Genomic DNA, 25,084 nt, shown 5'->3' with positions numbered 1-25,084 from the left:
TTTATTATTCATTAAGTTATAATCTCTAGTAGTTAAGATTTTTTTTGTACTTCATTAACGTACCAATAATGATATTCATCATTAAATCTTATTATTTTTGGCATTTTTTAGGATGAAATTGTAACTTTCGTTTTGGGGGTAAAATGGTCATTTTTTTAAGTTTCCGTTAGTTTTCTTAACAGATTCTAAACGGAAGTGGAAAAGTGAAACAAAATGTAACTTTAGGTGGATTCCAGCCAAAAAATAAAAGAATTGTGTATTTTTAAAAAATGTATAAAAAACGGGTGGACGATAGATATTTTTCTAAAAATAAATATAAATATAAAAAAATCTATCATAGATAATTATGAATTTACATAACGATGAATAATCAGCTAGATATCGTAATCCCTAAATCATACTTGATTTATGAAAGTAATAAAGCCAGGGAGCTAATTGCAGCATTATGCTGTTATGCCCTTCCATTTTCTTCTTTTTTATATACTAATGGGAGAGGACAAAAGTGTGCGGTGAAGTCAGAATGACATGAAATGAAAAGTGATCTAACGTAGCCCTAAAGGGGAAGAAAAAAAAAGGGGTAACAGGAGTGTAAAGTCCAAAATAGCCAGTGAAAAATAAAGCAATGTTTGGAGGAAAAGGTTAAATTGCAAAAGAAGCGAAAAAAAGGAGAGAGAGAAAGTTTTGTCGGCTGACTCTCTGACTCTGAAGCAACATTGAAATCCACGCAACTGAGAGAGAAAAGGGGCAAAAAATCGTTGGCCCCCCAATTTTGCTGTCTTTCTGTCAACTTAATTCAAATTACAATCACGTACGAAACCATGAAGAAATCTTAGAGAGAAGGAGTGAGAGAGAGACCATACAGGATGCATCCATGTCCATTACGGCATTACCCAACAAAAGCAAATTAAATGCAGCATATGTACTTGAGATCTAATTCTCTTTCACAAATACTAAAATAATTATATGAATAATTACGGGTGATTACAGATGAATCAGAAGATTGTTTTGGATCTAAAATAATAACCTATCTCGTTATCTAACCTAAATCAGAAGAGTTAAAAGTGTGAATCCACTAGCTAATAGATATAGCTTTGGCAGCTGTATGTTCGATATTTACATATTTAAATATCTAATATCTCATCGATCATCAAATGAAAGTTAAAAATGAGATAATCCCAACAGAGATATATAAACAGTTCTTAGTTTCAGGTCGATTCATCACTTCCAGTTAACAGCATCAAGTTCATGGTCCTTAAATGAATGGCTTTGCTTTGTATCAGCGGCACTGGGCATGGCCTGCACTGAAATACATTTCGAGAGAGGTTAGTTTGCTTAGACTTTTTCTTTTTCGTCTTCTTCCAGTCTGACAGTATGCTAATGGAATCAAAGTGCTAACCTGGCTTCTTAAAAACACAACCGAAAGCACATGAATACAAGTAAAATTTTGTAAAGAAAAAAGCGACAGCCAGCCCAGCATCAATTCATCAAATATAAGCCAAGAATATTAACATTCAGATATTCCACACCTCACGTATGCTTTGTTCCAAATAGACGGCGAGGGCGAGTGGCTTATATTCTGTAAGGCTTAGACCTGCAACTGGATGCAGTGTACTTTTCTTTCTTTTTTTAACTTTTTTTTTCCTTAAACGGATGGGTGGGCGTATGTATTTGCTTCGCCATTCTGGCCTCCGGTACTGATCGGGCAACAATAATAATACTAATAATCTTGATGGTCATAATAGAGAATATATACCGGCCCCCTAAAATAAATAAAACAAAAAAAAAATCTATTTATCAGAGCTAGATTCAATAGCTAATTAAACCTCTTTTAACATATAATATAATTATAACCACATCGAGCTTACCGATATTAGCAAATGGGCACCTACAACATATAGCAAATTCGCATGACTTTAGGACTAACATATATAGTTGAGGGTAATACAAGATTATAGATTTTCATAAGACATGACGAAAATACTGAACTAACAACAAATCTAGCATTTATTTATGCATCAGTCTCAAAGCAGCTGTAGCCAATTTCTCCCTTTAAATACATTAAAGTAATCAAAAGTTCAAAACTAATACTAAAATTTAGAGGAGGGGGGAAGGCACTCTACTGAAAATGAGTTTGTGCTCTTGTCGAGTGCATTGGAACTTTTTACTAATCTAGTCAGTTTCTTGCAGTTCAAAGAGTGGTTATATGATATATAATTGAAGAAAGAATACATGAAACCAGTAACTCTGGAAGAATTATGTCATATGACCAGTTGAGTGTCTGTATCTCCCTTGCACAACTAGACACCTTAAATTAAAGGACAGTGCACCAATGGACTGTTTGGGAAATTAAAAAAACAATTAAAAAATAAAAATAAATAAAAGGAAAAGGACTTACAAAAGGGGAGACGCAAAGTATAGCAAACATGCACAACGAAGGAAATATGTGATTCTCATTTTTTTTATCCTGATTAAAAATAAGTATGTATGTGTTCAATATATGGGTCCTACTTTATTAAGTTTACATCTTTTTATTTATTGTGAGGGAGGACAGCTATTACGTCATTTGAGACCATTTGGGTGGTTCTTAGAGGTCTTTCAATAAAGTTGCTCGGTATCACACTTGCCCAAAAGGACTTTTTGAAATACTAGACTAGGACACTAGGTCTAATAAATTAAGTTGGGGAAAATTAGTATAGGGGGAGTCCACGAGCTCTAAATCAGAAGCTCCAAGTCATAAATTTATAGTCAATGAGAACTACTACACTTTCGTAATGATGTTTTGTAATGGGGAAACAAGTATACATTGCACATCGCAATTCACAAGCGAAGCGAGAGAATGGCCTACCACAGCACCAAATTTCGGCTTGATGAGTCAAATCAAATGTCCTAATGTAAGGAATTGATGGTTCTAGCTAAGATTATCTAGCACTAGTGGAAACCATCTCATTTCATGTTATTGGGGTATTTATCGAAGGCCTAGTCACCATTAATTTTAGGGCGATAGCGAATCAAAAGAAAAAAAAAATTGTAATCATATATATTATTACTAAAATTTAAACTATATTGAATAAAGTGATGCCTGATGCGTACCAATTTTTTTCAAAGACTCATCTATTGCGCATCCCAGGAGGCACAATATCTCCTAGTAATCCTTCATCCGTGGGGGGTGGTAAGGCTGGTGGTTCGGGCAACGCATTTGGTTCATGTTCTCTTGCTTCAACTGGGATTAATTCTTCTTCATGTGACTGCTGCTTGATACCGGGAGTTTCTTGGGTTATCTGAACTCCTTGATGATAATAATATGGTGGGATTGCGTGAGTCAAATGGCTAGCAAAAGCAGCTGCTTCATGATTAATTAGTCCACCACGAGGAAATCCAACGGTATGATGGCAGTGTTGACCTTCATACGTAGTAATTACAATGGTGGGATCTTCAGATGATCGTTCCACCCTCTTCTTCACTGTACATTTACTGTTTGTGCAGCGGTAGTAGCTCCTGCAATTCATTTACTAGTAAGAAGTTTCATAACATTTCCATCTAATGTGTATAAATTAAAGAGAGCAGCTGAACTAATATTTCTAATCTATCTCATTTCTCATTCACAAGGTGATCCGAAGCATGCACAAATCGATAAAATTACTTGCAAAATCATGAAGTATTGATTCTAACAAATATATGACTTTATAAAAAGTTCCCCTTATATCTCTAGCATAACAAAGGCTAAAGGAAAACTCCTAACAATCATCGGCGTGATTAAAGATTCAATTAACTATCTGTTTGAGATTGTGATAGATTGTCAAATAAATTTCTTGATGATACTTGTATATTTAGTTCAAAAGAAAAATATATCCGAATAAATATGTTTGGTAAAATAATTTCACAATTCAATTATAATTTAGGTATTAAATTCTCAAATAAATAATAATTTGAGAAACCTAAAATGCACTAGATTAGAAAGTAGAAAAGTGTCGGTTTTCTTTTAATTAAAGGGAAATAAGTACGGACCTAGGGAACGGACTATTTTTTACAGCCTTCTGACCATACTTTCGCCATCTGTATCCATCTTCAAGGTGATCAACTTCACTCTTGGTCATAAATGCAAAACGTGGCTGCCGAATTCGCTTTTGTCCTTTCTTTCTTGCTTTGCTTCTGCAAAATATTTCACCTACAATTATGAAAAGGAAAGCAAAACCCAAAGTTTTTCAAAATAAATGATTGAGTGGAGGCATGCTCTCGAGCAGAAAGAAATCATGTGATAAATTGTCAATCGTATCCATTCTTTTGCTCTTGAGGAATAATTGGACTGAACCCTATCAATGCAATGGACTATATGTGTAATTGCATGAAGAAAAGTGTTTCCCTTGATGATTGTTGTCATTCAAAATCTGCTTTACAAGGTCAAGGACCAGTGTTCGGATGTGAAAAGTTAGATATTCACCTCCACATAATTGCGATACCATAATTATAATAATAATAATAATAATAATAATAAGGGAGCTCTACTAACATAAAGAAGGTTAATTATTTATTAAATCAGAAGTTAGTTAAATAAAAAGGGTCAACAAACAGATGCATATGCAGCTATATATGCCAGCACAATTATTCCTAAAAATTAAATATATAATTAATCGCAATCAGCATGAAGATTTCTCGAGTCTACTACTAAAGAAAATAAACAAAGAAAATCTTTCAGTAGGGTTGAGATTTGCAAATAGCAAGTGACTCGAAACTGCTGAAATGAATGGAGAAAGAAATGATTTCACTACAAGGAACACAATGAGTTCATTGCAAACTACATACACAGCAGCAGTTGATATGAAAGCAATTCTATACGCTATATATGAAAGCAATTAAATTTTAATTCAGTAAACATTAACGCTAGTAATCTTCAAGAAAACCTGAAGAATCTAATACAGCATTCATTACATGAAATGCCCAGAACCCGCTAAGCAAACAACATTTGAACATCTAACTTCAAGAACCCGCTAAAAGTAAAACACTAAAAACTCCTTAAAGCAAAGCAAGCTATATGTCATACAGATGAAAAACAAGAGACAGTTTTCAAAAACAAGCATCAAATAAACAAATAAATAAGAATCTTTCTAACACTTTCTATATATTCTCTTCACTTGTTTTTGTTACGTATTATCGAACCAAAAAATATTCCTAAAAAAAAAAAAAAAAGAGAGCACGCCGCAACGCCATTTCTGCCGCAATAACGGCGCTGTTGAAAAAAAAAAAAAAAAAAAAAAAAAAGACACTTTCATTTATTGAAAATTCTCTTTCACCAGACCCAATGGATTCGCTAAAATTACAAAACTACCTTTCAGCTTCATAGATCTACATGCATGAACCTCATCTTTTTTTTTCTTTTTTTTTTTTTTGGGACAGATTTTTGGCCGCACGGAGACACAGCGTCATTTGCACCCGTTACAGAAACGACAACAGAAAGAATTGAGTCAGACAAACCGTTGACGGATTTAATACGGTTTCTGATGTAATCCTCTGTTTTGGTTTTAAAATTTTAAATTGTTAAAAAAGAAAACTGGATATGGCATTTGCCACTGAAAAAAGCATGTAATTACGAAATTACTCATTTTGATTTTCATTTGCACTCACGGTATCTCAGGAGGTTTACCGCCGGAGCCCGTAGACTTCTCCGTCGGATCCTCGCTGGAGCTCGACGAAACCGACGGATTCGAAGTCGACACGTCAGCAGACCTTCCAGGATTTGTCAAACCGCCACCGTCAGTAGTAGTTTCGGCCGGAAAACTGCTGCTGATATTTCCCGCCAAATCGGATCTTTCATGATCAGCAGCGAAGTAGCTGGTCGAACTCTCATGCTCTTGCAGATTCCATCCAAACTCGCTCAAAATATAACTCACGCAGCCCGCGTCCGGTGGCTCCCCTAGCTTCCAGCTCGACTGGCCTCGATCCGATTTCTCTTTGCTACTATCATCCATAAGAAACTCCGTGGAGCTCAATGAATTTTACAAAGGTAAAATGAAAGAGTATTCTGTTCAAAGCAAGTGTTATTAGGGTTTTTGGTGACAGATAGGGGAGGTAGGAAGGACTACGCGTAGTTTTTTTAATTTTTTTTTTTTAAAAAAAAATTCTGTTCAAGGCTTTTGCTTTTTCCTTTTTTAATTTTTTCTGCTATGCGCGTGTGTGGGTCGCGTCCAATACACAGAGAACGGAAGAGAGAGATTGACAGAGAAGGGAATAGAAAGGAGATAAGTTAGAAAAATCGCCGTCAACTGAAATAGTTCGGGAGGCTGTTATTTAGCGCGAGATGGGCCGTGGGGCCCACACGCATGAATTAATAGTATTTTAATGGAGGGTGATTGGAGGGAAGGGATACTTTCCGAAATGGGGGAGCGCCTTGTTTTCACGAAGGCAATTCGGGATTTTAGTTGATTAGGTAATTATTTTACTATTTAGTTATAATTCAATTATACAGCTTAATTAGTGAAACAACCTCGCGTTGATCTTACTAGCTACATCAACTTCATTTTATTTTTTGGTGCTCCAAGTGTGCGATTCCAACATTTGAGCCTTATAAATACTTGTTGTTATTTTCAAATATATATCTAGAAAAAAAAATAAATTTATTTTATTTTACAATACTTGACTAAAGTAGACAAAAGTGGATTGTCATATTATGATAAAAATATATTTTCGTAAACCAAAACTGTCGCTGCCAAACATTTTCAATAGGAGCGATTTTATTCTTTAATATTCACTAAACTAAAGTTTACAACCGGATAAAAATTAATATACATACATTCTTTAATTTTTTTTCTTTTATGTCCAAAAAAAAAGAAATTTTGTTGTAAAAAGAAAATATTATAAAAGCAAGCTAAAAGGAACAAAACGTAAGGATAAGAGTGTCAATAATTTAACTGCAATGATTTTTGAGGTTTTTTTTTTTTAAATATAAGGATTAAAAGAGAATTAACCTCAAAATATAGGGACAAAACGAACTTCAAATTTAGTATTATATATATGATAGGTTTAATTAGGATTCAAGTTTGCAGGTTTAATTTTGAGAAGCGTGAATGTAATTTGGGACTCGCCTATCGTGCAACAGTGGCACCGTGCCACTGCTTTTGTCTTTTTTGTGTAAAATTTCATGAAGCCCTTTCATTTATTCTTATTTAAATTTTGCTTCACAAATATTAAGTTCATTTCTCCCAAACCCGTGAATCCTTCAACGGCCCTTCAACGGCAAATCGGCTCCTCCGGTGGCTGTGGTTGGTCAGAAAAGACAGAGGGAATTGTGGAGAACAAAACTCAAGTGGTGGCGTCACCGGAAACTAGAGAAACAGTGGCGAATTGAAGCGGGGATTCTGTGACTTTTCACGGCTTCGATCGGCAGCTTTCCGAAATGCTTTACAGCGACAAGGATGGCATGGAGATGACCGGCGTCATACGAGCTTCCGATCGGTACCAACCTTGGCCGGTGGAGTTGCCGGAAACGGAAATAAAATCTGGGTTGGGTTCGCGGGTCGGGTTGACCCGGTTATTTTTGTGACAAGGATGGTGTGGAGATGACCGGCGTCGCGCGATCTTCCGATCGGTACCAACCTTCGCCGGTGGCGTGGACGGAAATGGAAACAAAATTCGGGTCGGGTTCGCCGGTATTTGTGATAAAGAGAGGGGTATTGTGATAAAAGTGTAATATTGAAGAAAAATGTATAAATAACAAATAGTATAAGGTGCTAATTATAATGTTTATATGGATGCAATAGAAATTAATTTAATATTTATGAAGTAAAGCTTAAATAAAAATGAATGAAAGGGGTTCAATGAAATTTTACAACACTGCTGGCACAAAAGACAAAACCAGTGGTACAGATACCACGGTGGTAGCGTAGCTGGATCCTGTAATTTGCTTCTTTAAAAAAACAACAATATAGATTTAAAAAATGAATAGTATTAATTACGCCATATTTCAATCATAAATAAATTTTTAAAAAAGTAATTTCATCCTTCTTAAAAAAAAGAAAAAAGAAAGAGAGAGTGCTAGATATTCTAAAATTTTATCTCTAAATTTCATTAAAATTATGTGGCATTCATAGATGGTGAGATGGTGAAATTAATTCACTTTAAACTTGTGAAAAATTATTAATCATTTGATGAATGACACCTCAAAAAAAAAATGCATTTCACACAACAAAATTAAAAAAAAAAAAGAGACAACTTAGAATAATACTGTATCATTTAATTAGCAACATCATTAATTTGTGAATAACAAGTGATCAAACTTTTACAATAATTTGATTTCTTCTTCTTCTTCTTTCCCCCCCCCCCCTTTTTTTCCTCAATACGGCCCACCAATAGAAGGCTTGATGTTGATATTAAAAGTTAAAACTAAGCTTTTGGATTCATTAACTTGAACTCATTTTAGATAATGGCACCTTTTAAATGCAAGGACCGATTATAGCGATTCCAAAAGACATTTTCCAAATGGTTATAAGAGAATTTATTATTACTCATAATACCACATTATTGAAATAGGTAAATTTCCCTTTAGTATTTACGGTTAAACATCAATTTTCAACTGGTTCTCCTACTACTAAAAAATAAATTGAAATATCTTTATTGTTGCTTCTGTTAATGTTTAACTAATGTTATAAGTAAGGGGACACCTTACAAAAAAAAAAAAAATCGTTTTTCCCCTAAAACAATTAACATTTAACATCATATATTAACGATATCAATATTTCAAATTATTTTCGAAAATTCAAGGACCTAACTAAGGTTGGGAGTCAATGCCGCCTAACCTTCTAAACTAAAAGTGAATTTTCCCATCGAAATATATCAATGGATATAGCTCATGTAGTAGATTCTGCACTAAATAAATTAAAAGCAACATCGTTTTTTTTTTTTTGGGGTAGCTGAACCGCAGAAGCAAAGAATACGAAGCAAATTAAGCAAACAATGTAGCAACCAGCAAAGACGTACGTGCAGATCTTCGTTTAATTTGGCCTAATTTTGTGATTCTATTTTCTTTCTTCTCACGATGAAACAAAAAATTGCTGTATGGGAAAAGTATAGTAGGTGCTTGAAATCTAGAGCCTAGTATCAATTCATAAGAGTTTGATTGGTTTGAAACTCGACGGCTGCGCGCTTTTCTGTTATTAAAGGTGGCGAAATTAATTATATCTATTTGTTTTGGCTAACAATTGATCCGTGCACATTTGATTGACGTGGAGGTGTTATGTCCTTGTATGCCAATCTCAATTATCAATCATCTTGATATATATATATATATTTTTTGGGGGTGTAGGTTAATTGCCTTAAATTAATAACGTTTAGACGGAATCACGCAACGTTAGGGGATGACATAACCAATTATTGGGCAAAGCTTATATACATATGTATACGGTGAAAGCAACATGATATTTTATGATCATTATTCCTTTCTTTCGTTGCTGGTAATCTTTGTCATTGTATATTTAATTATTTAGTATTTTAATGTTTCATTTAATGAATAAAATCGTGGGTTGCTTATAAACAGTTGAATGGAAACCGTTTTCACATATGATCCAATTGATTCTCGTTGCAAATATAGTGACCAAAGAGATAAGAAGAAATAACCACAATCAATTTGAGAAATACAAACAGGTAATATTACCCCCAAAAAAACAAAGTTTTAGATATTCTTAGTTTTATCTCTTAACCAATTGGGTAAAACCAGACATACATTGACTAGAATTTAATGAATAATTAACCAATTGGGTAAAAGTAAACATACATTGACAAGAATTTAATGAATAATCTGTATACAACACAAGCACCCAAAATGTTTTCACTCATTCGCAAAATAAAAATAAAAGTTGTCGTTTTTTTTTAATATTAAACATGTAAATAACTATTGGGGAAAACAATGACAAAGATTACCAGCAACGATGTGAAAGTCCACAAATTAATGCCGACATTTGCAATTTACTGAATAAAATCACAGAAATACAAAGTTATTTTGCTTTTATTTTTTCACAAAACAATGGTGTTGTTTTTGTTTTATAGCAACAATATTATTGTACTGATGAAAGCCGACGTTTGCAAGATAAACCTACAAGCACGGAGCTACAGTATTTTGATCAACAAGATTCACAGGTTTCTTGCTTGTGAACATTTTGTCAATTGCCTATTTTTATATTTTTAGAACAACATGATTCACGAATTTCTCCTTTTTTTTTTTCTAAAATACGATGTTACAAAACAAAACGATCCCATTTTACTATGTTTTTGGTATGGCTAGATAGAGACAAGTGTACATTTTGTGTCCATAAAAGAATTATCGTTTTTTTTTTTAAATTGAGATGAGATCAACAATGATATTAAAACCTTGAACATAATTAAAATAAGTTATCTCTTCGTGGTCCCAACATTAAGATTATAGCCAAGAATCAACTATTTTGTTAGCATAAAAGAAAGTTTTATAATTGCATTTAGAGTCTAGACACTTTATGAGCTTTAATTGATTAATTACAATTGAGAAAGAACCAGAAATAAAGAAGCTTTTCTTTGTAGGTCGATCGAGAGGAAAGGGCACGACTGTTTGATGGAGAAAGAGCCAAATGTGGGGACTGATTCGAATCTCCTTTTATTAATATAGAACTATTATCATATACGGTTAACAGGTTAACTTGATTCTTAAGCAAAGGAAAATAATCACCTGTGGCATGTTCCATTATATTATCACTTACTGTCGAATTAAAGATCTACACGTGTTAGGAGATGGCCCCGCGGGTCAAATCGCGGAATCTTCCAAGTGGAAGGATGAGATTAGATGGGTGGTGGGGTAATTAGATGGTCGCGTATTCGAGTGGATGCAAGAGCTGCTGGACCGTCAACTAATGTGAATTTTGGGCAGTCAAACATCGGGATCTCCGTTGGACTGTTGTTGAAAGGCTTTCTATCCACGTGTTTGGGAGGGAAGGGCTAAATGTTCATTTTGTTCCTATGACTTGAATTAGTAGTAATGGCTTAATTAGCTTGCATATCAATATATCATCAAAAATTAGCAAAATGGCTCATGTTACATGTCAAATTTTGCTCAAGTTATATCATGCATAATTTGCATTTTATATTTTATCCTTGAAAATTTAGATTCAACGGTTCCGAAAATAATGTTATTTTAGATAATATTTTGAAATATAAAGACTACTTAATTAGTCGATTGACTTAATTGAGTAATCACTACACGAACGTTTGTCCCATACAAGAGATGAGCAGGTTTATATTTGCAAGGAACCGAATGGTCCTCCGAACAACAGTGATTGGACAACTATTAGATGAGCCCTTTGTGTGGATCTCATCTCGAGTGAAAAAAAAAAAAAAAGATCATTAAATTAACCTTCAAGGCATGTCTCAATAGACAACCAGATCTCACCTTTTTAGAAATGGATTGCTAGATCTCCGGTATCTCATAAATGGGAATTTAAGTTCGCTTGTGCGAGTGATTCCATCTGCATGGATGGGATAAGGGCATTATGGCACATTGATTTTGGTGATATAAAATATGCATACTACTTTATATTCTTAGCGAGTATTATGGTAATTTAGTGTCATTATCTCCGTCAAAATTGGTGGAAATCACTAATTGGGGAGAATTTGAATGCTAATTTCTAAAACTATATGGATTTAAAATTATCTATTGAAATGGCCTATTGACTCTGAATGTATTTTTCTCAGAGATAAGTTGTCAAAGTATAGTATAAAAACTCATTTTACCAGCTCTTTATATACATCAAATTCTTCGTATAGCATGATAAAATCAGAGAACTCCGCAAGGTAAGATCAAAAGAAATAACAATGTTAATTAATATTTTGCTCAGCCCCAAGGTCGCAATCAACTTGATGGGTCAATTCAATTCGGTTGCGGTTTCGTCTTCAGCGTACAGTGCGGAACCCTCGGCGTTCTTACCTTTAACAAAGCAATTGGCTCCACCGATTTCGATTGAATTTATTTTTATTTAATCATTACTTTTTCTACACACACACACACATACATATATATATATATTTTCCGTCATAATCACAATTTTTAATAAACGTTTAATACACGAAAAGAACACCACCAACATTTTGATCGCAGATCTTGTGAGATCAGTCTTTTGTTGTTTCCATATGCTGAATTGCAGTTACGATAATTCATTTAAAGAGGAAATGAGGTAACAAACATTTGTTATTAAAATTTAGGTCTAAAACATGCATTCCGCCTCCCCGTTACACTAATGGTTATAGTGTACATGTTTCATATGATATTTAGGGCTCCATGCATAATTCTGAAGAAGGATGAGAAGAACAAGAACCCAGTAACAACAATAACTCAATAATTAAGCAGCAAAATTGAAAGTAACTGTGCCTTGAGCTCTTTTGGCCATTGATTTCAAGTACCAGATCTCTGCCGACATATTTTAAGCAATGGATGGGATCGATGCACAAATTACGCATAACCCGTTTTCATAAGTATGTATATGTATGTATACATAATAATTATAAATAAATAAAGCACGGTCCGTTATCAATTGTGCCCATGCTATGAAACTCACATCACTTCTCTATCAAAACCCTCTTGGCTCTTGCTTAGATTACTGCTTATTCATAAGGCACCAAGCCCCGTTTTTAGGGTCATGTATTTTTATATATACAGGCCTGCGCATTCTAAAACTTCGAGATGATTTTGATTTTTTAGTGCATATATGTTATACATGATCGTCATCATATTGTTAAATTCTTTCAGGACCACCTTATTTTATTTCGTTTTAATAATTTTTTTTTTAATTTATTCTACAGCTAGTGGGATTCTTATTCATGTAATCCAAAAAGAACCAATTGGATCCAGCTCCCCTTTTTCGGTTTACACCGGCTTTCATGAAATGATAGCGTCACAACTCACAAGTGTCACAGCCTCGACTCTATTTTATAGGTGCTCGCATATATGAAAGAAAATTAATGAATAATTACGTTGTACCGATCAGAGATCGGACGGCTTAAAAAACTTATGGCCGACACAGGGTACTATTTACTTGCAGTGGGCCATTGGAGGTTGATTGTACCATAACTAGAAGCATTGAACCTCGACGATACATTATCTGTATCGTCACAAATGTTCCCTTATTAGTTAGTAATTAAATTGAGTAATCATCATTGCAGTTAGTGGAGGGTAGAGCCATAATTCTTGAACCAACCATTTTATGCTCCCTTTAAGAACCCCCTAGTCAAAGTGACTTTCACTGCAATTTCGGTAACAATTAAAATATTCAAATTATTTGTGTATCTTTCTTCACTAGTTAGTGTGACTGAGATAATAATAAGCACAAAGAAGAAGCATGAGTATGCGCATGACCCTCTGTTTGCTGTAAATATTTCACTGACACTTAATAGTTTAGCTTACGATTAGTTTACTAATGGAGCCAACACAACTGGCTAAGAGTCCGTTTGGGAGCGTGCTAAGATGGTTGGACTGTCAAAGTCCAGCTATTAAGGTGTTTGATAACATTTATAACTGGACTTTGACAGCTTAGTAAATTTTTTTTTTCAACTTCTACTCTACAACTATAGCTTTTACTCCACAGCAGTCGTAGCTTAAAATTTACAATACCTCACTCCTAATCACACCTAGGGATGGCAATGGGGAGGGGAGGGGAGGGGACCGATCTCCCCGTACCCATCTCGATATTTTGCGTATGTCCCCGTCCCCTCCCCATCCCCGTCAAAATTATTTAAGAGAATCCTCATCCCCTCCCCGAATAATAACAGGGGATCCCCAAGGGTCCCCGATCCCTGAATAACTAATACATTTTTTTTTGTTTTCGATTTTGAGTTAATCATATTAAAATAAAAAATTCAAATAAAAGTAAAGTTCGAAATATATCTTACATTAATATCCATTATAAAAGTCACATACATTAAATTAGTAAGTAACACAATATACGAGGGATACAAACTATTATGAATAAATTAATAGCCTAATACAAAATTGTTACAAATAAAATCAAATTTAGATTCAAAATTAACTTTTCAATGGTGGCGTGAGCACTTTATAAATGTGGACTATTCCTTTTACAACACAATAGTTAAGTCGAAGCAAATCAAGAGCAAATATTAGATTAGATTAGATATTAAAATTGTGATTTGCTGTGGGCAAATATAACATCTAAAAATAAATAAATAATAGATTTAAGATAAATAAAAAATAGATTTAAGTTTAAAATATTTAATGAATATTAAAATTAAAACAAAAGTTTTGGGCTAATAGAATTTGTCCGGTCTTTTTAATGTCCTAAATAAAAATTTAGGACTTTAATTAGTTAATTAGGCCTAAAAGTTTAATAATATAAATATTTTTATTTTTTTATTTTTACCAATACTTATAATTTTATAATTCAAATTTTATTATTTATTTACTAATAATTTTAAAAATTAAAAATTAAATTAAAAATTAAAATGGGGAAATGGGTAGGGGATGGGGATTCCACCTCATCCCCGTTCCCTCCCCGAATAAGAAATTGGGTAAAAAAATTTCTCCGTCCCTTCCTCGAATAAGAAATTGGGTATGAAATTATCCTCATACCCTCCCCGAATGGAAAAAATCCCTGAGAGTACCCGTCCCCGTGGAGATTTTTGCCATCCCTAATCACACCCTAAGTTAAATCGTAATATTGTTTAAATCGTAATATTGTTTCTATGGAGTTACAAAATCATGAATAGCCTGCGTGCTGCCCACCAAGTTTTTACGACAATATCACACACACACACACACACACACACATATATATAAATGAACTGGGGATGATTATTTTGTAAAATCCAATTCTTTAATCTAACGAATTAAAGAAAAAAAATTGAGAGAAGTTGAAATATAATCAAATATATGTAGGGCAAAGAGTAAGAGAGGATTGGATGGAGCGAAAGAAATTGAGACTTAGATGAATAAATTAAAAACTATGAAGAAACGTTGAAGTATTATCAAATGTAACGAAAAAATTGATAATATAATTATTGTCAAATCTATTTCTCTAGAATAACTTATTCGGAACTTTTCGCAAAATATTGAGCCCATCCTAGCCCACAAGTCGCTCCGCCGTATGTGGAAACCTCATGCATGGGTTTTAAATTAATACTTGGGTTCGGAATTCACTTTGTTGAGCCGAAGTGATCACATGCAAGGCAATGCATGCATGACATGTAGGTTATGGGCTGAGGAATCTTTATAGATAGCGAGAGGGTGATGAGTTCCCTCATTCACGCAAATAATTTCTCCTTGAATTTGCTTTGTGGTGTTCTTTTGCATGCTTGCTTCTTGGGGGGGACATGGACACAAAATGGAAGCATGCCTAACTTGATGTGAGAAAAAGAGAAAGAGAAACCGCAACTAATTTGAAATTTTAACATCCAAGAAGGGAAACAATGAAAGGAAGTAAAGCGATCACTTTTTTTATGAGACAAAAAAAGTGCTTTTATTAGTTTGCTGCATGCTCTAGTCTAGTGACTTGTAGACTTTTTGCATAGAGCTGGGCTTTCACACAGGTCTTGGTGGTGAGTTATTAACATCAATTTTCCATCGACAACATGGGCATCAAAGCACCCCCATCAAAATGAGTTCTTATTTTGTCAGATGCCAAAATTTGCATTTTAAAAGGTTACGGAAGAATAATAACTCTTTGAATGCTGCTAAAATAAATAAATATATAAATATATAAAATGGTATTTAATTTTTTATATAGACAATAAGGGAATTTTCTTTTTTCATCTTTTGGACAAATCTTTATAAAAAAAATTTCACCTGTATTTGGGCGTTCACACGAGATAAAGACTTATACCTATATTTATATGCCTTATTGGAATATTAGGCTGGTTTCCATCCACTTTTAATGGCAAACAAGCACATTTTTTAAAAATGATTCTATAAAGAACTTTAAAGCAATTGACGACCCAACAAAAGCGTGCAAGTTTTTAATTATATAAAATTAATTAGGAAATGGGTTTCTCCTTGAGGTTGTGCAGGAATATATATTTAAGGGTATGAAATAAATTAGAATTGTATAAAAGTAAAATTTGATATTAATAAAAGTTAATCTTGCTCAAGTGATTGGCCAGTAACGTTGCTACCATTATAAAGATGAAAAATTAGATTGATCTCACTGCCTATTTCTTGTTGGACGATGGGGAACCAAAGATTCAATTAATATAAGTGCTTGGAACTCCAAAAGTGTTTTGTCAAAACTTTCAGGGTGTAGAAGTACAAGAGCCACTTTGAGAGATTTTTCCCCTTTATATATTTATGTTTAACTAATAATTTTGTATATCAAAAGTTTATAACCAAAAGCCCAAAGCCCATAAAGGCCTACACTGTCATTAATCTGTAGTATTGTCGCAAAGCCTAAGTGGCATTATGCCTGAGCAAGTGAAAAATTAAACATAAAAATATATACTAACGTTAAAACTAGTTAATTAATGAAAATTAATTTCAGTAATTATTTGATTGTAAATATTAATAGTGTTCTAATGTAGTGTCAGTAGCAATCTCATATAATATAATTAAAATTTGAGTAATATTATCATATAATTAATAAATAAATAAATAAAACTAGCATCTAGCAAATAGCATTTTGGTATTCTTATTTATAACGTCATCCAACATCTGGGAGCTGGTTCTTAATTTCTACCAGATGCAACTGCAATACTTTTATTGACCCATTAACAAAAGCTGCGGTAACGACGAAATCATATTTATAGCTTGTACTCTCTACTTACGTTTGGTAATACAGCAAGTTCAATCCTCCATATATCTCTAGCATATTCATGAATTGTCCGATCACTGCTGAGCTTATAGGAGCCGGCTGTGTTCAAGATTGACATTTTGGTCCATCTCTGCTCACAGTTCCAATCATGTCATTAATCATAGTGTAAAAAGTATTTGCACAGCCAAATTTAAGGAACCGTTACTCACTTTCAGGTCTCTGTATGCCTCATCAACTTTCTCTTGGCACTCAATATAACTTGGAAAGTCCTTGCCAACAAGGAAATAATCAGCGCGGCCATAACCTTCATTTCCTTCCAGTGATCCCATTAATTCTTCATAATTGTATATATAACAATTCATAGACCAATTTTGAATAACATTGCGATAATCTTTTTTTTTTTTTTTTTCCTACTTTGTGATATGTTGTTGTATTGGTAATGCTGATTGCTGACCTTGCCCTCAGCTCTTTCTTTCCTTAGCCCTGCAATTTCGTGAGCCCTTGCACCAAAGAGGAAAAAGCTCTCTTCTCCAACTTCTTGTCTTATTTTGACATTAGCTCCATCTAGTGTTCCAATTCAGATGCATCCATTCATTGCAAATTAATTTTATATTGCTCATTTCGTTGGCTTCCATTCCAGCGGTACTAATACATATGAGATGGATCAGTTATCAGTGCGAAAAGATGATAACGCTGCATATATTATTCATTGTAGTATGTGGCAACCTCATAGTACAAGCAAATTTAGCAAATACCTTATATTGCCAGGACAGCTCACTGCTAGGAATGAGCACCTCAGCGACACTGACATTGTAATCAGGAACAAAGACAACCTACAACCAAGATTATCAATGGCAAAAAAAAAAAAAAAAAAAAAATTGTAACCAGATTTCATGATTTGTTGACATTATGCACAAAGTCATACCTTCAGAAGATCACCAATATCTGGATCATGGTTCACAGTGACTCCACCATCGGTGATGAATTTGACAATCCTTTTGGCTTGGACATATGTAGCAAATGCCTTTCCTCCAAATATGCATACCCTAGGAGTAAAGCTCGCTTTCCTTTCTTCAGGACTCATTTCTTTCATTTTCTTACAGCGGTAAACAATTCTCATTATGTTGAATAACTGTCTTTTGTATTCATGGATGCACTTAAGTACTTAACCTAGAAATACATCATTTTTAATGCTTATGAAAATAGAAGTAGAAAAAGTGGGCCTTCTTTTCTCTGGTTTGTTATCACTTTTAACTCTCACTTTTATGGGGGAAAAATATTACAAAAATAATATTTGAAATATATCAAACAAAGCTCTTATTTTTTCTTTGCCAGTAAAAAACCGATTAATCATTACTAAATAATGAAAAGTTAGGTGGGTGTTTGATAATTTTCTAATAATATTTAAAAATAGTGAATTTCTTGTGAATGATTATATAGTCCCAAACACTTGTGTGGTGTGTGTAGATATATGTATACAAAGCGGAGATGAATTGGTTTCAAAATGATGGTCGTTAATGAATATAATTATGTGAGTCCTATGGAATAACTCTGCTGGTTTGGATTTGGATCACGTTGCCAGATCCACAAATTGGGCCCAAAGCTATCCCACCCCCCCCCAAAAAAAAGCCTGAAAATAACCCAACGGTCAAAAAAAGTTCTACAAAAGCTGTCTGTCACTCTTAACTCTCTTCTTTTACGCCGTGCCTCTCATCTGTTTGATTTCTTCAAAGGGATAAATTGAGAAAAATCGCATATAAAGTAAACAAAATTTACCAAAGTGTTAAATTGTTTCCCGCTTCTCTCGTTTCCGCACAACCCATTTGCGGTTTGTGTACGAAGCTTCTTCTCAGAAATACAATCCCAATTATTTTTTTCCTCCGATTCTTTGAAAAGAATGAATTTCAGGTGCCCATTTGTTGTTAAGCGTCTACCTTTTCATTTTCTACAATCATAATCATTTTTGGGACAGTGTAGTTACGTTATCAAACATGGTGGTTGGTGTTAATTGACGTGTCTGTCTTTGCCCGTATTGCCACGTGCCACCATCTGTTTAATCTAAATTTTTCTTTTTTTAAATAATTGTGTCACATGTCCATTGTCCAATTGCCCACTACGTGATGGGAAACTTGCTCCGTGTTGGTACCCCAATTTCCATATGCTTTTGATGTTTGATTTATGGTTTTATCATAGTTATTGAATTATATGCATTAGTCACCGGTTAATTGATCATTATTTCCAGATTGTTGGGGCTGGTGTTGGATGATATTTGTTGCTACTTTTTTTCGTTATGATTCATGTAAGATTGGCGGATGATGCAGCAGTGATATATTATCAATTCTGTGACTGCAACCGATTGAGATTGCTTATTTTTTCTTAGGCTCTCTTCTACCGGGATCAAGTAATTGGCTTGGCTTTCGGTACTTTGGAGACCAGCAATCGTTTCTGGTTGTTTAGTTGATAGATACAATCAAAATGTTCGATTTCTTTAGATCACCTGCAAAGCCAAAGCAGAAGAAAGTAAACCCAGTAGCGGCTTCAGACGATGAATGTGATAAGAAGGCAGCTATAAAGCCTGCAAGAAGAACTTCTTCCGAGCCTGTGCTTATAACGCCGGACTTCAGCAACGATCACAAGGGAAGAGACCATTACAAGAATGATTTCCGCGATTCAGGAGGATTAGAGAACCAAAGTGTGCAGGAATTGGAGAATTACGCCGTCTACAAGGCTGAGGAAACAACAAACAGCGTCAATAATTGCCTGAAGATTGCTGAGAATATCAGAGAGGACGCTACAAAGACACTCGACATGTTGCATCAGCAGGGAGAGCAAATCCATAGGACTCACAATATGGTTGCTGATACAGAGAAAGATTTGAGTAAGGTAATTAAGCTCATTATATGGTGCTCTTCTTTTGTTTTGGCTTCAGTGTGTTGTTATCATAATTGATTTCTCAATGCCAGGGTGAGAAGCAGTTAAATAATCTTGGGGGCATGTTCTCAAAGACGTGGAAGCCGAAGAAGACCCGAAATATTGCAGGGCCTTTAGACACACCAGGTTTTCTTCTAATACAATACAAATTTCTTCTTTTTCATTTACTTGCATAACTCCATTTCGATGAAACATGAAAATTGTGGTTAACTTTGTTGGCTTGGCAGATCATTCGTCCAAAAAAGGTGTAAACAAAGGGGAGAGGGAAAAATTGGGCGTAGCACCTGTACCCAAGCCACGCTCAGCTGGTCGAACACCCCCTCCTGAACCAGCAAATGCAATGCAGAAAGTTGAGGTTAGTGCTATGCAAATGTTGTGGATCACTTGTGTACACGTTTTAATGGCTTTGACTTATCAGACTGGCATTTATTTACGTGTTATCAAAACCAGATGGAGAAAGCCGAACAAGATGATGCACTTTCAGATCTAAGTAATATCTTGGGTGATCTAAAGGGCATGGCAGTCGATATGGGGAGTGAACTTGACAGGTTAGTTGCTTTGTACCAAATTCTAACAAATGCACATACACACACTCAGTGTCTCAGTCTCTATTCTAATAATCTCTATAAAATGTAGGCAAAACAAATCTCTGGATCATCTTGACGCGGATGTGGATGAGCTCAACTCTCGGGTTAAAGGTGCGAACCAGCGTGCACGCCATTTGCTTGGAAAGTAAAATCACCATGGATTTCTGCGTATACCAACACCATGAACTTTCCTATAATCGCTCCAATGGCCTTTTTCCTCCCTCCTTTTGATTCAATCTTTTCACCTCACACTATTGGATTCTTTAATCTCCCTTCTTAATCTTATGCGTAATATATGCAATTGTTATCTTCTTCATTTTTGTTCACGTGGGGATTTAATGATGGGATGAATATCATTTTTTGAATTCTTTTTGTGTTCTTGTATACTTTCAAATAGATACAATGAAACAAATCGTTCAGCGAACCATGTAAAGCCGCAAAATTACTTTTTTCTTTTTTAATCAAATGATCAATTTGATGATACGTTAATCTAATGGCTTGCATGATATATTGTTTGCAGAAATTTTTTTCATTAAAATTTTAAGAAATCTAAAGATGGATTAATAATCATCATTAGATGTTACTTTAATATTCAATATCTATAATTGAATTATTAGAAATCAATAGCTCAAAATTTATGTCAAATTTTTAAGTTAAAATAACTCCATTCAAGAAATCTAAAGATGGATCAACAATCATCATTAGATGCTACTTTGATATTCAATATTTATCATTAGATTACTAGAAATCAATAGCTCAAAATTTATGTCAAAATTTTAAGTTAAAATAACCCCATTCTGATTTGAAAGTTGGCTACTCAAGAAATGGAAAGAAACAGATTACTGTCACGTAGCTTTTAATAGGCTTATGACAAATGATCCTTCAAAAATCCTAAAACAATGAGACAGCCTCAGTAGCCCTCTTTCACTAGAGTTTCCAACAAAATGTACGCTATACATAAGCTAAAAATACTAAGGTTGAAATAATACGAGATATCAAACACATTCATCCGAGCATTACAACACAACTCAAAAACTCAATTCTATATACTAAGTGAAACACCTCGTCTAGTATTTTTATTTCACAATAAATATGTTGATAACTTTCGTATTTACAAAAACTTGTACATGTGGCCTGCAATTTTGGCCATAGCCAAATTGCAGGCCAAGAAGTAGAATACCATTGCTTCGAAAGTTCAAAACCTAATCCCATGGAGGAAACAAGTTTCGAAAATTAAAAAACACAATCATTTGCAATTTCTAGCAAAATATTATCACTGCTATTTATAGTTCATGCATCTTCGTTAGTCTTAACAGGAGTCCAGCTCCTTCCTGATGTAGCTGCCTTCTTGGTGTGTGAAATGTAGCCAATGACATAGCCCACAAAAGCCCCCAGCACCAAGATACTTGCTCCCTGGACAAACCATGAAAAAGTAGACTTGGTTAACTCACCTCTAGGTCCAGAACCAGACCCACTACCACTACCACTGGTAGTTTCACTTTCCTTGACACTCGCAGTAACATCACCACTGAGAACCTGTCCAGATGCAAGGATCTCAACCATATCATGCACCTCTCCGTCATGATTCCCTACATAAGAAAGTGTGAGCTTCTCCTTTGTGGCAACCAACCTCGTATATCCAAATTCACCCCCACGGTACAAAGATCGCATAGGCTGAGGGAAGACTGGATCATCTGGGTGGTCTGGTCTAGGTTGCCATATCGGCTGCCAGTCTTGTCCAGCCATCCCGATCACAATATGAACCAGAAATGCCTCTGAGTGCTCCCCATCCATGCCCATGCTTCCACATGTGAAATTATTCAGTGGGCAGAACCTCTCATATCTATGGACATGACCCCATAATGCAAGAGTCACATTGTTTTCCACAAACAAAGGTTCCAAGTGCTCAAGCATTCTATTCCTCAACGGGGCATCTCTGTTTTCATTGCTTGTAGTGTACATTGGCCTGTGCCCTTGGACTACAACAAATGGGGTCTTCTTCCGATCAACTGACTCTAGATCATGCTTTATGAAGTTATATTGGTTACTTCCCCGAAGGAAATTGGTCTCGGTTGATATGTAAACAAAATGTACCACCCCCATATCAAATGAGTAATAGAGATTTCGAGTGGCTGGAGCACGGGTTCCAGTTGGCTCTAATGAGTTCCCAGGCATGTGAAATTTAAGGCTGTAGGGTACTCCACATTCACCACCACCATCGGTCCCATAAACTGTGTATGACCAATCAGGATTCCAAGGCTGCAACGGCCAATCATACTCATGATTGCCAATGCAGACATGATATGCTACTCTGGAAGCAACAGGCTCAATAAGTGCGAAAAACTCGTCCCACAACCATGAGTATCCCCTTGCATAGCTGATATCTCCAATATGCGAAACAAAAGCAGGTTTGTCACCAAGAGCTTCGATATCGCGAAGGATCCACTTCATGGTTGATATACTTTCATCCTGTGTACGTTCAAATGTTGTATATGGTGTTGCAGCCCCCATATCTCCAAATAGGAAAGCTATAGTTTCATTTGAGTCTTCATTCCGAGACACAAAGCTATGAGTCTCACTCCAACCTTTAGAGTCACTCCCAACCTGCAACAACAAAGCATAGTTGTTCTAACTCAGATACTGGGAAGAATCTAATACATAGATTAATCACATGCATATAAATCGCAATCATGCTAAGTGAATAAATCTTCGGGAGGCACATTTAGAGCAGGTTTTTGAACCATAGACTACCAAAAAAACGAGATGTTACAACTCATAAATCACGCCTCATTATTACTTGAAAAATAATATTAGCACAGCAGCCAGGCTAAATTATGCAATATTGCAAATGAAGCCGCTCGTCTACTCATAGTAGCAGCGATTTATTCCAAAAGTGGCGCGACCTGATCAAGCTACCAAACTAAAGCTAAACACGCAATGAAGCTAATTAGCTGACAACGATAACACAGTAATCAAAACAAAATTTAAACAACAAATAATGAAGAAATGATTAAATACCTTATAATAATACCTCACACCTTTCTTCAAACCCTTGATAACAGCATCAAAAATCCAGCCAGGATCCCTCCAGCCAATGCTCGAATTCGCAGGCTTATCGCACATTTGATCCCTCTCATACCTCTCCACACTTGTCGCCGCCACTTGTCCCATCTGATCCTTCTTCTCACCGTACTTCACATACCTCTTTTCCCCATCTTCCGCCAGAAACATCACCCTCATCTCACTCGCATCCTCCGTGAACGCCAAGTGCACCTGCTCGGGGCCCCGTCCCGTCTCGAACCCGACAGACCCGGCACTAGCCAACAAGTGGGCCGTACCGGGGAGAGGGTTGTGATCGTGGTCTTGCTTCTTGGGGTTGATTTCGGAGTCGGCCCAGCGGAAGATCCGGAAGGAGTACGAGGAGCGGAGGTTGGTGAGGGGAATTGAAATTGAGCCCGACCCGGAAGCCCATGTGGGTGATTCGGAGAGGAACTTGTAGCCGATGAAATGGTCGTGGCGCGAGTCGGGCGGGGAGTAGATGCCGAGCCAGTCGAGCTTTGAAGGGGAGGGGACGTTTGACCATTGGATTGAAACACTGTCGCCTGATTTGGTAAGGGTTTTGGGGGTGACTGTGAGCGTGGTGGGTGCGGATAGAGATGGGGTGGGGGCTAGAAAGAGGAGAATTAAGAGAGGGATCATTTTCATCTCCGTCGTGGTGGTGGAGGAGAAACTGTTTGTTGAAGGAGGATGAAGAAGAAGAAGAAGAATATGAAATGAAAATGAGTGATAAAATAATATTGAAGAAATAGAGATTCGAATATGCTTTCTGTTTTCACTTTTAACTAACGTTACTACGGACCAATTACAAGGACCACAAAAAAATAATTAAACTAAAAAAGAGTTTATCGTAAATTGGCCAACGAAAAATGTCTCCTGTTATCTCATCAAATCTCACCAAAAAAAAAAAAAAAAAAGGTCTCATATGAAATTAAATATAAATTTACTTCTCTTATATATAGTTTTTTTTTTGGGGAATCTTGTATATAGATTTACTTTGACAAATAAACGAACGAATTTCTAAAAATCATCCGCGTATTATTATTAATGAAGTACTCTTATTGTTCGTCTTAAAAAAACGTTTGTTTATTGTTGAGGGGGAAAAAATTAGAATAAGAGTATTGATGAAGAAATATTACATTTTTTTAAAAATAAAATAAGTTTATTTTTTGATAAATCTAAGAAAATAAACTTGGTTAAATATAAAGGGAGTATATCTTATCAATTGTTGTGGATAATTAATAAACTTTTAAGTCATCATTTTGAGAGTTATTTGGTTTATCAAACACCATTGATTAATATAAAAAATAACACATACATAATCATTAAAGGAAAATATATTCTTTATTATAAGACATTTTTTTTTGTTTACTTTGACTTTAGTGTTGTTGTGCAAAATTTTTGTACAAATATATCATTATTCAAAACTCGGTGTTAATCTTTTCGAAAGAACTCGAGATAATAAGCTATTTTAATTATTTAGTTAGTAGATGTGTCATTTTATTTCCTTTAAACTTTGTTTTTATCAATTTAGTTATATTTTTTAATTCATCCATTATGGTAAAGCAATGACAGAAAAAAAAATACAGAAAATAACTTGTCGAAGTATAATTGTGACAGTTTCACATATATTTTGATTAGTCGATAGTTTAAAAAAATTAAAACTAAGTTAATTAATTTATTAAAAAAAAAAATAGTCTCATATATGAGCCGCCTCTTGCGATGGCAGGCGCACCTGTCGCAAATGTCACT

General features: G+C 35.0%; 4 protein-coding genes across 6 annotated transcripts; 1 reads left to right on the top strand and 3 right to left on the bottom strand.

Annotated features, from left to right (window-relative positions):
- Window positions 1–976: 976 nt before the first annotated feature.
- On the bottom strand, window positions 977–6,240 carry LOC18043901 (probable WRKY transcription factor 57). 2 transcript variants are annotated; one of them, XR_002906125.1, is made up of 5 exons: window positions 5,620–6,240; window positions 4,006–4,149; window positions 3,091–3,495; window positions 1,527–1,760; window positions 977–1,301 (listed from the first exon to the last, which is right to left on the bottom strand). XR_002906125.1 is itself a non-coding variant. In XM_006438745.2 (4 exons), the coding sequence occupies exons 1-3, from the start codon at window positions 5,961–5,963 to the stop codon at window positions 3,108–3,110; spliced, it is 876 nt and encodes a 291-aa protein (XP_006438808.1). In that variant the 5' UTR covers window positions 5,964–6,240; the 3' UTR covers window positions 977–1,301; window positions 3,091–3,107. The 2 variants fall into 2 exon arrangements, 1 of the variants encoding a protein (XP_006438808.1); XM_006438745.2 differs by lacking the exon at window positions 1,527–1,760.
- A 10,166-nt stretch (window positions 6,241–16,406) lies between these two features.
- LOC18043900 (alpha-1,4 glucan phosphorylase L-2 isozyme, chloroplastic/amyloplastic) lies at window positions 16,407–17,850 on the bottom strand. Its single transcript, XM_024186333.1, has 6 exons — window positions 17,683–17,850; window positions 17,513–17,590; window positions 17,212–17,334; window positions 16,967–17,167; window positions 16,771–16,887; window positions 16,407–16,412 (listed from the first exon to the last, which is right to left on the bottom strand). The coding sequence occupies exons 1-6, from the start codon at window positions 17,848–17,850 to the stop codon at window positions 16,407–16,409; spliced, it is 693 nt and encodes a 230-aa protein (XP_024042101.1).
- Window positions 17,851–18,478: 628 nt separating this feature from the next.
- On the top strand, window positions 18,479–20,707 carry LOC18043899 (putative SNAP25 homologous protein SNAP30). 2 transcript variants are annotated; one of them, XM_024186050.1, is made up of 6 exons: window positions 18,479–18,665; window positions 19,138–19,640; window positions 19,721–19,814; window positions 19,916–20,043; window positions 20,139–20,236; window positions 20,325–20,707. In XM_024186050.1, exons 2-6 carry the CDS (start codon window positions 19,233–19,235, stop codon window positions 20,422–20,424), a joined length of 828 nt encoding a protein of 275 aa, XP_024041818.1. In that variant the 5' UTR covers window positions 18,479–18,665; window positions 19,138–19,232; the 3' UTR covers window positions 20,425–20,707. The 2 variants fall into 2 exon arrangements, with proteins under 2 accessions (XP_024041818.1, XP_006438803.1); XM_006438740.2 differs by lacking the exon at window positions 18,479–18,665 and having other exon boundaries at window positions 18,825–19,640.
- Window positions 20,708–21,100: 393 nt separating this feature from the next.
- Window positions 21,101–24,064, bottom strand: LOC18043898 (probable inactive purple acid phosphatase 2). The gene is made up of 2 exons (XM_006438739.2): window positions 23,294–24,064; window positions 21,101–22,879 (listed from the first exon to the last, which is right to left on the bottom strand). Exons 1-2 carry the CDS (start codon window positions 23,978–23,980, stop codon window positions 21,566–21,568), a joined length of 2,001 nt encoding a protein of 666 aa, XP_006438802.1. The 5' UTR covers window positions 23,981–24,064; the 3' UTR covers window positions 21,101–21,565.
- Window positions 24,065–25,084: the final 1,020 nt, after the last annotated feature.

This window comes from Citrus clementina, unplaced genomic scaffold (genome assembly GCF_000493195.1).
Source record: "Citrus clementina cultivar Clemenules unplaced genomic scaffold, Citrus_clementina_v1.0 scaffold_4, whole genome shotgun sequence".
NCBI lineage: Eukaryota > Viridiplantae > Streptophyta > Magnoliopsida > Sapindales > Rutaceae > Citrus > Citrus x clementina.
The sequence above is the reverse complement of the archived record's forward strand: the minus strand, read 5'-3'. Positions and strand labels throughout refer to the sequence as shown.

Bases quoted from the DNA above. Each gene is read 5' to 3' on its own strand.
- LOC18043898 (XM_006438739.2), bottom strand. From the start codon at position 23,980: ATGAAAATGATCCCTCTCTTAATTCTCCTCTTTCTAGCCCCCACCCCA. The intron at 22,880-23,293 runs GTATTTAATCAT...TTGTTGTTGCAG, and splicing joins GTGTGAGGTATTATTATAAG to GTTGGGAGTGACTCTAAAGG.
- LOC18043900 (XM_024186333.1), bottom strand. From the start codon at position 17,850: ATGAAAGAAATGAGTCCTGAAGAAAGGAAAGCGAGCTTTACTCCTAGG. The intron at 17,591-17,682 runs GTATGACTTTGT...TCTTGGTTGTAG, and splicing joins ATATTGGTGATCTTCTGAAG to GTTGTCTTTGTTCCTGATTA. The intron at 17,335-17,512 runs GTATTTGCTAAA...GGATGCATCTGA, and splicing joins AGCTGTCCTGGCAATATAAG to ATTGGAACACTAGATGGAGC.
- LOC18043899 (XM_024186050.1), top strand. From the start codon at position 19,233: ATGTTCGATTTCTTTAGATCACCTGCAAAGCCAAAGCAGAAGAAAGTA. The intron at 19,641-19,720 runs GTAATTAAGCTC...TCTCAATGCCAG, and splicing joins CAGAGAAAGATTTGAGTAAG to GGTGAGAAGCAGTTAAATAA. The intron at 20,044-20,138 runs GTTAGTGCTATG...TATCAAAACCAG, and splicing joins ATGCAATGCAGAAAGTTGAG to ATGGAGAAAGCCGAACAAGA.
- LOC18043901 (XM_006438745.2), bottom strand. From the start codon at position 5,963: ATGGATGATAGTAGCAAAGAGAAATCGGATCGAGGCCAGTCGAGCTGG. The intron at 4,150-5,619 runs GTGAGTGCAAAT...AATATTTTGCAG, and splicing joins GGTAAACCTCCTGAGATACC to AAGCAAAGCAAGAAAGAAAG. The intron at 3,496-4,005 runs GTCCGTACTTAT...AATGAATTGCAG, and splicing joins AAAAATAGTCCGTTCCCTAG to GAGCTACTACCGCTGCACAA.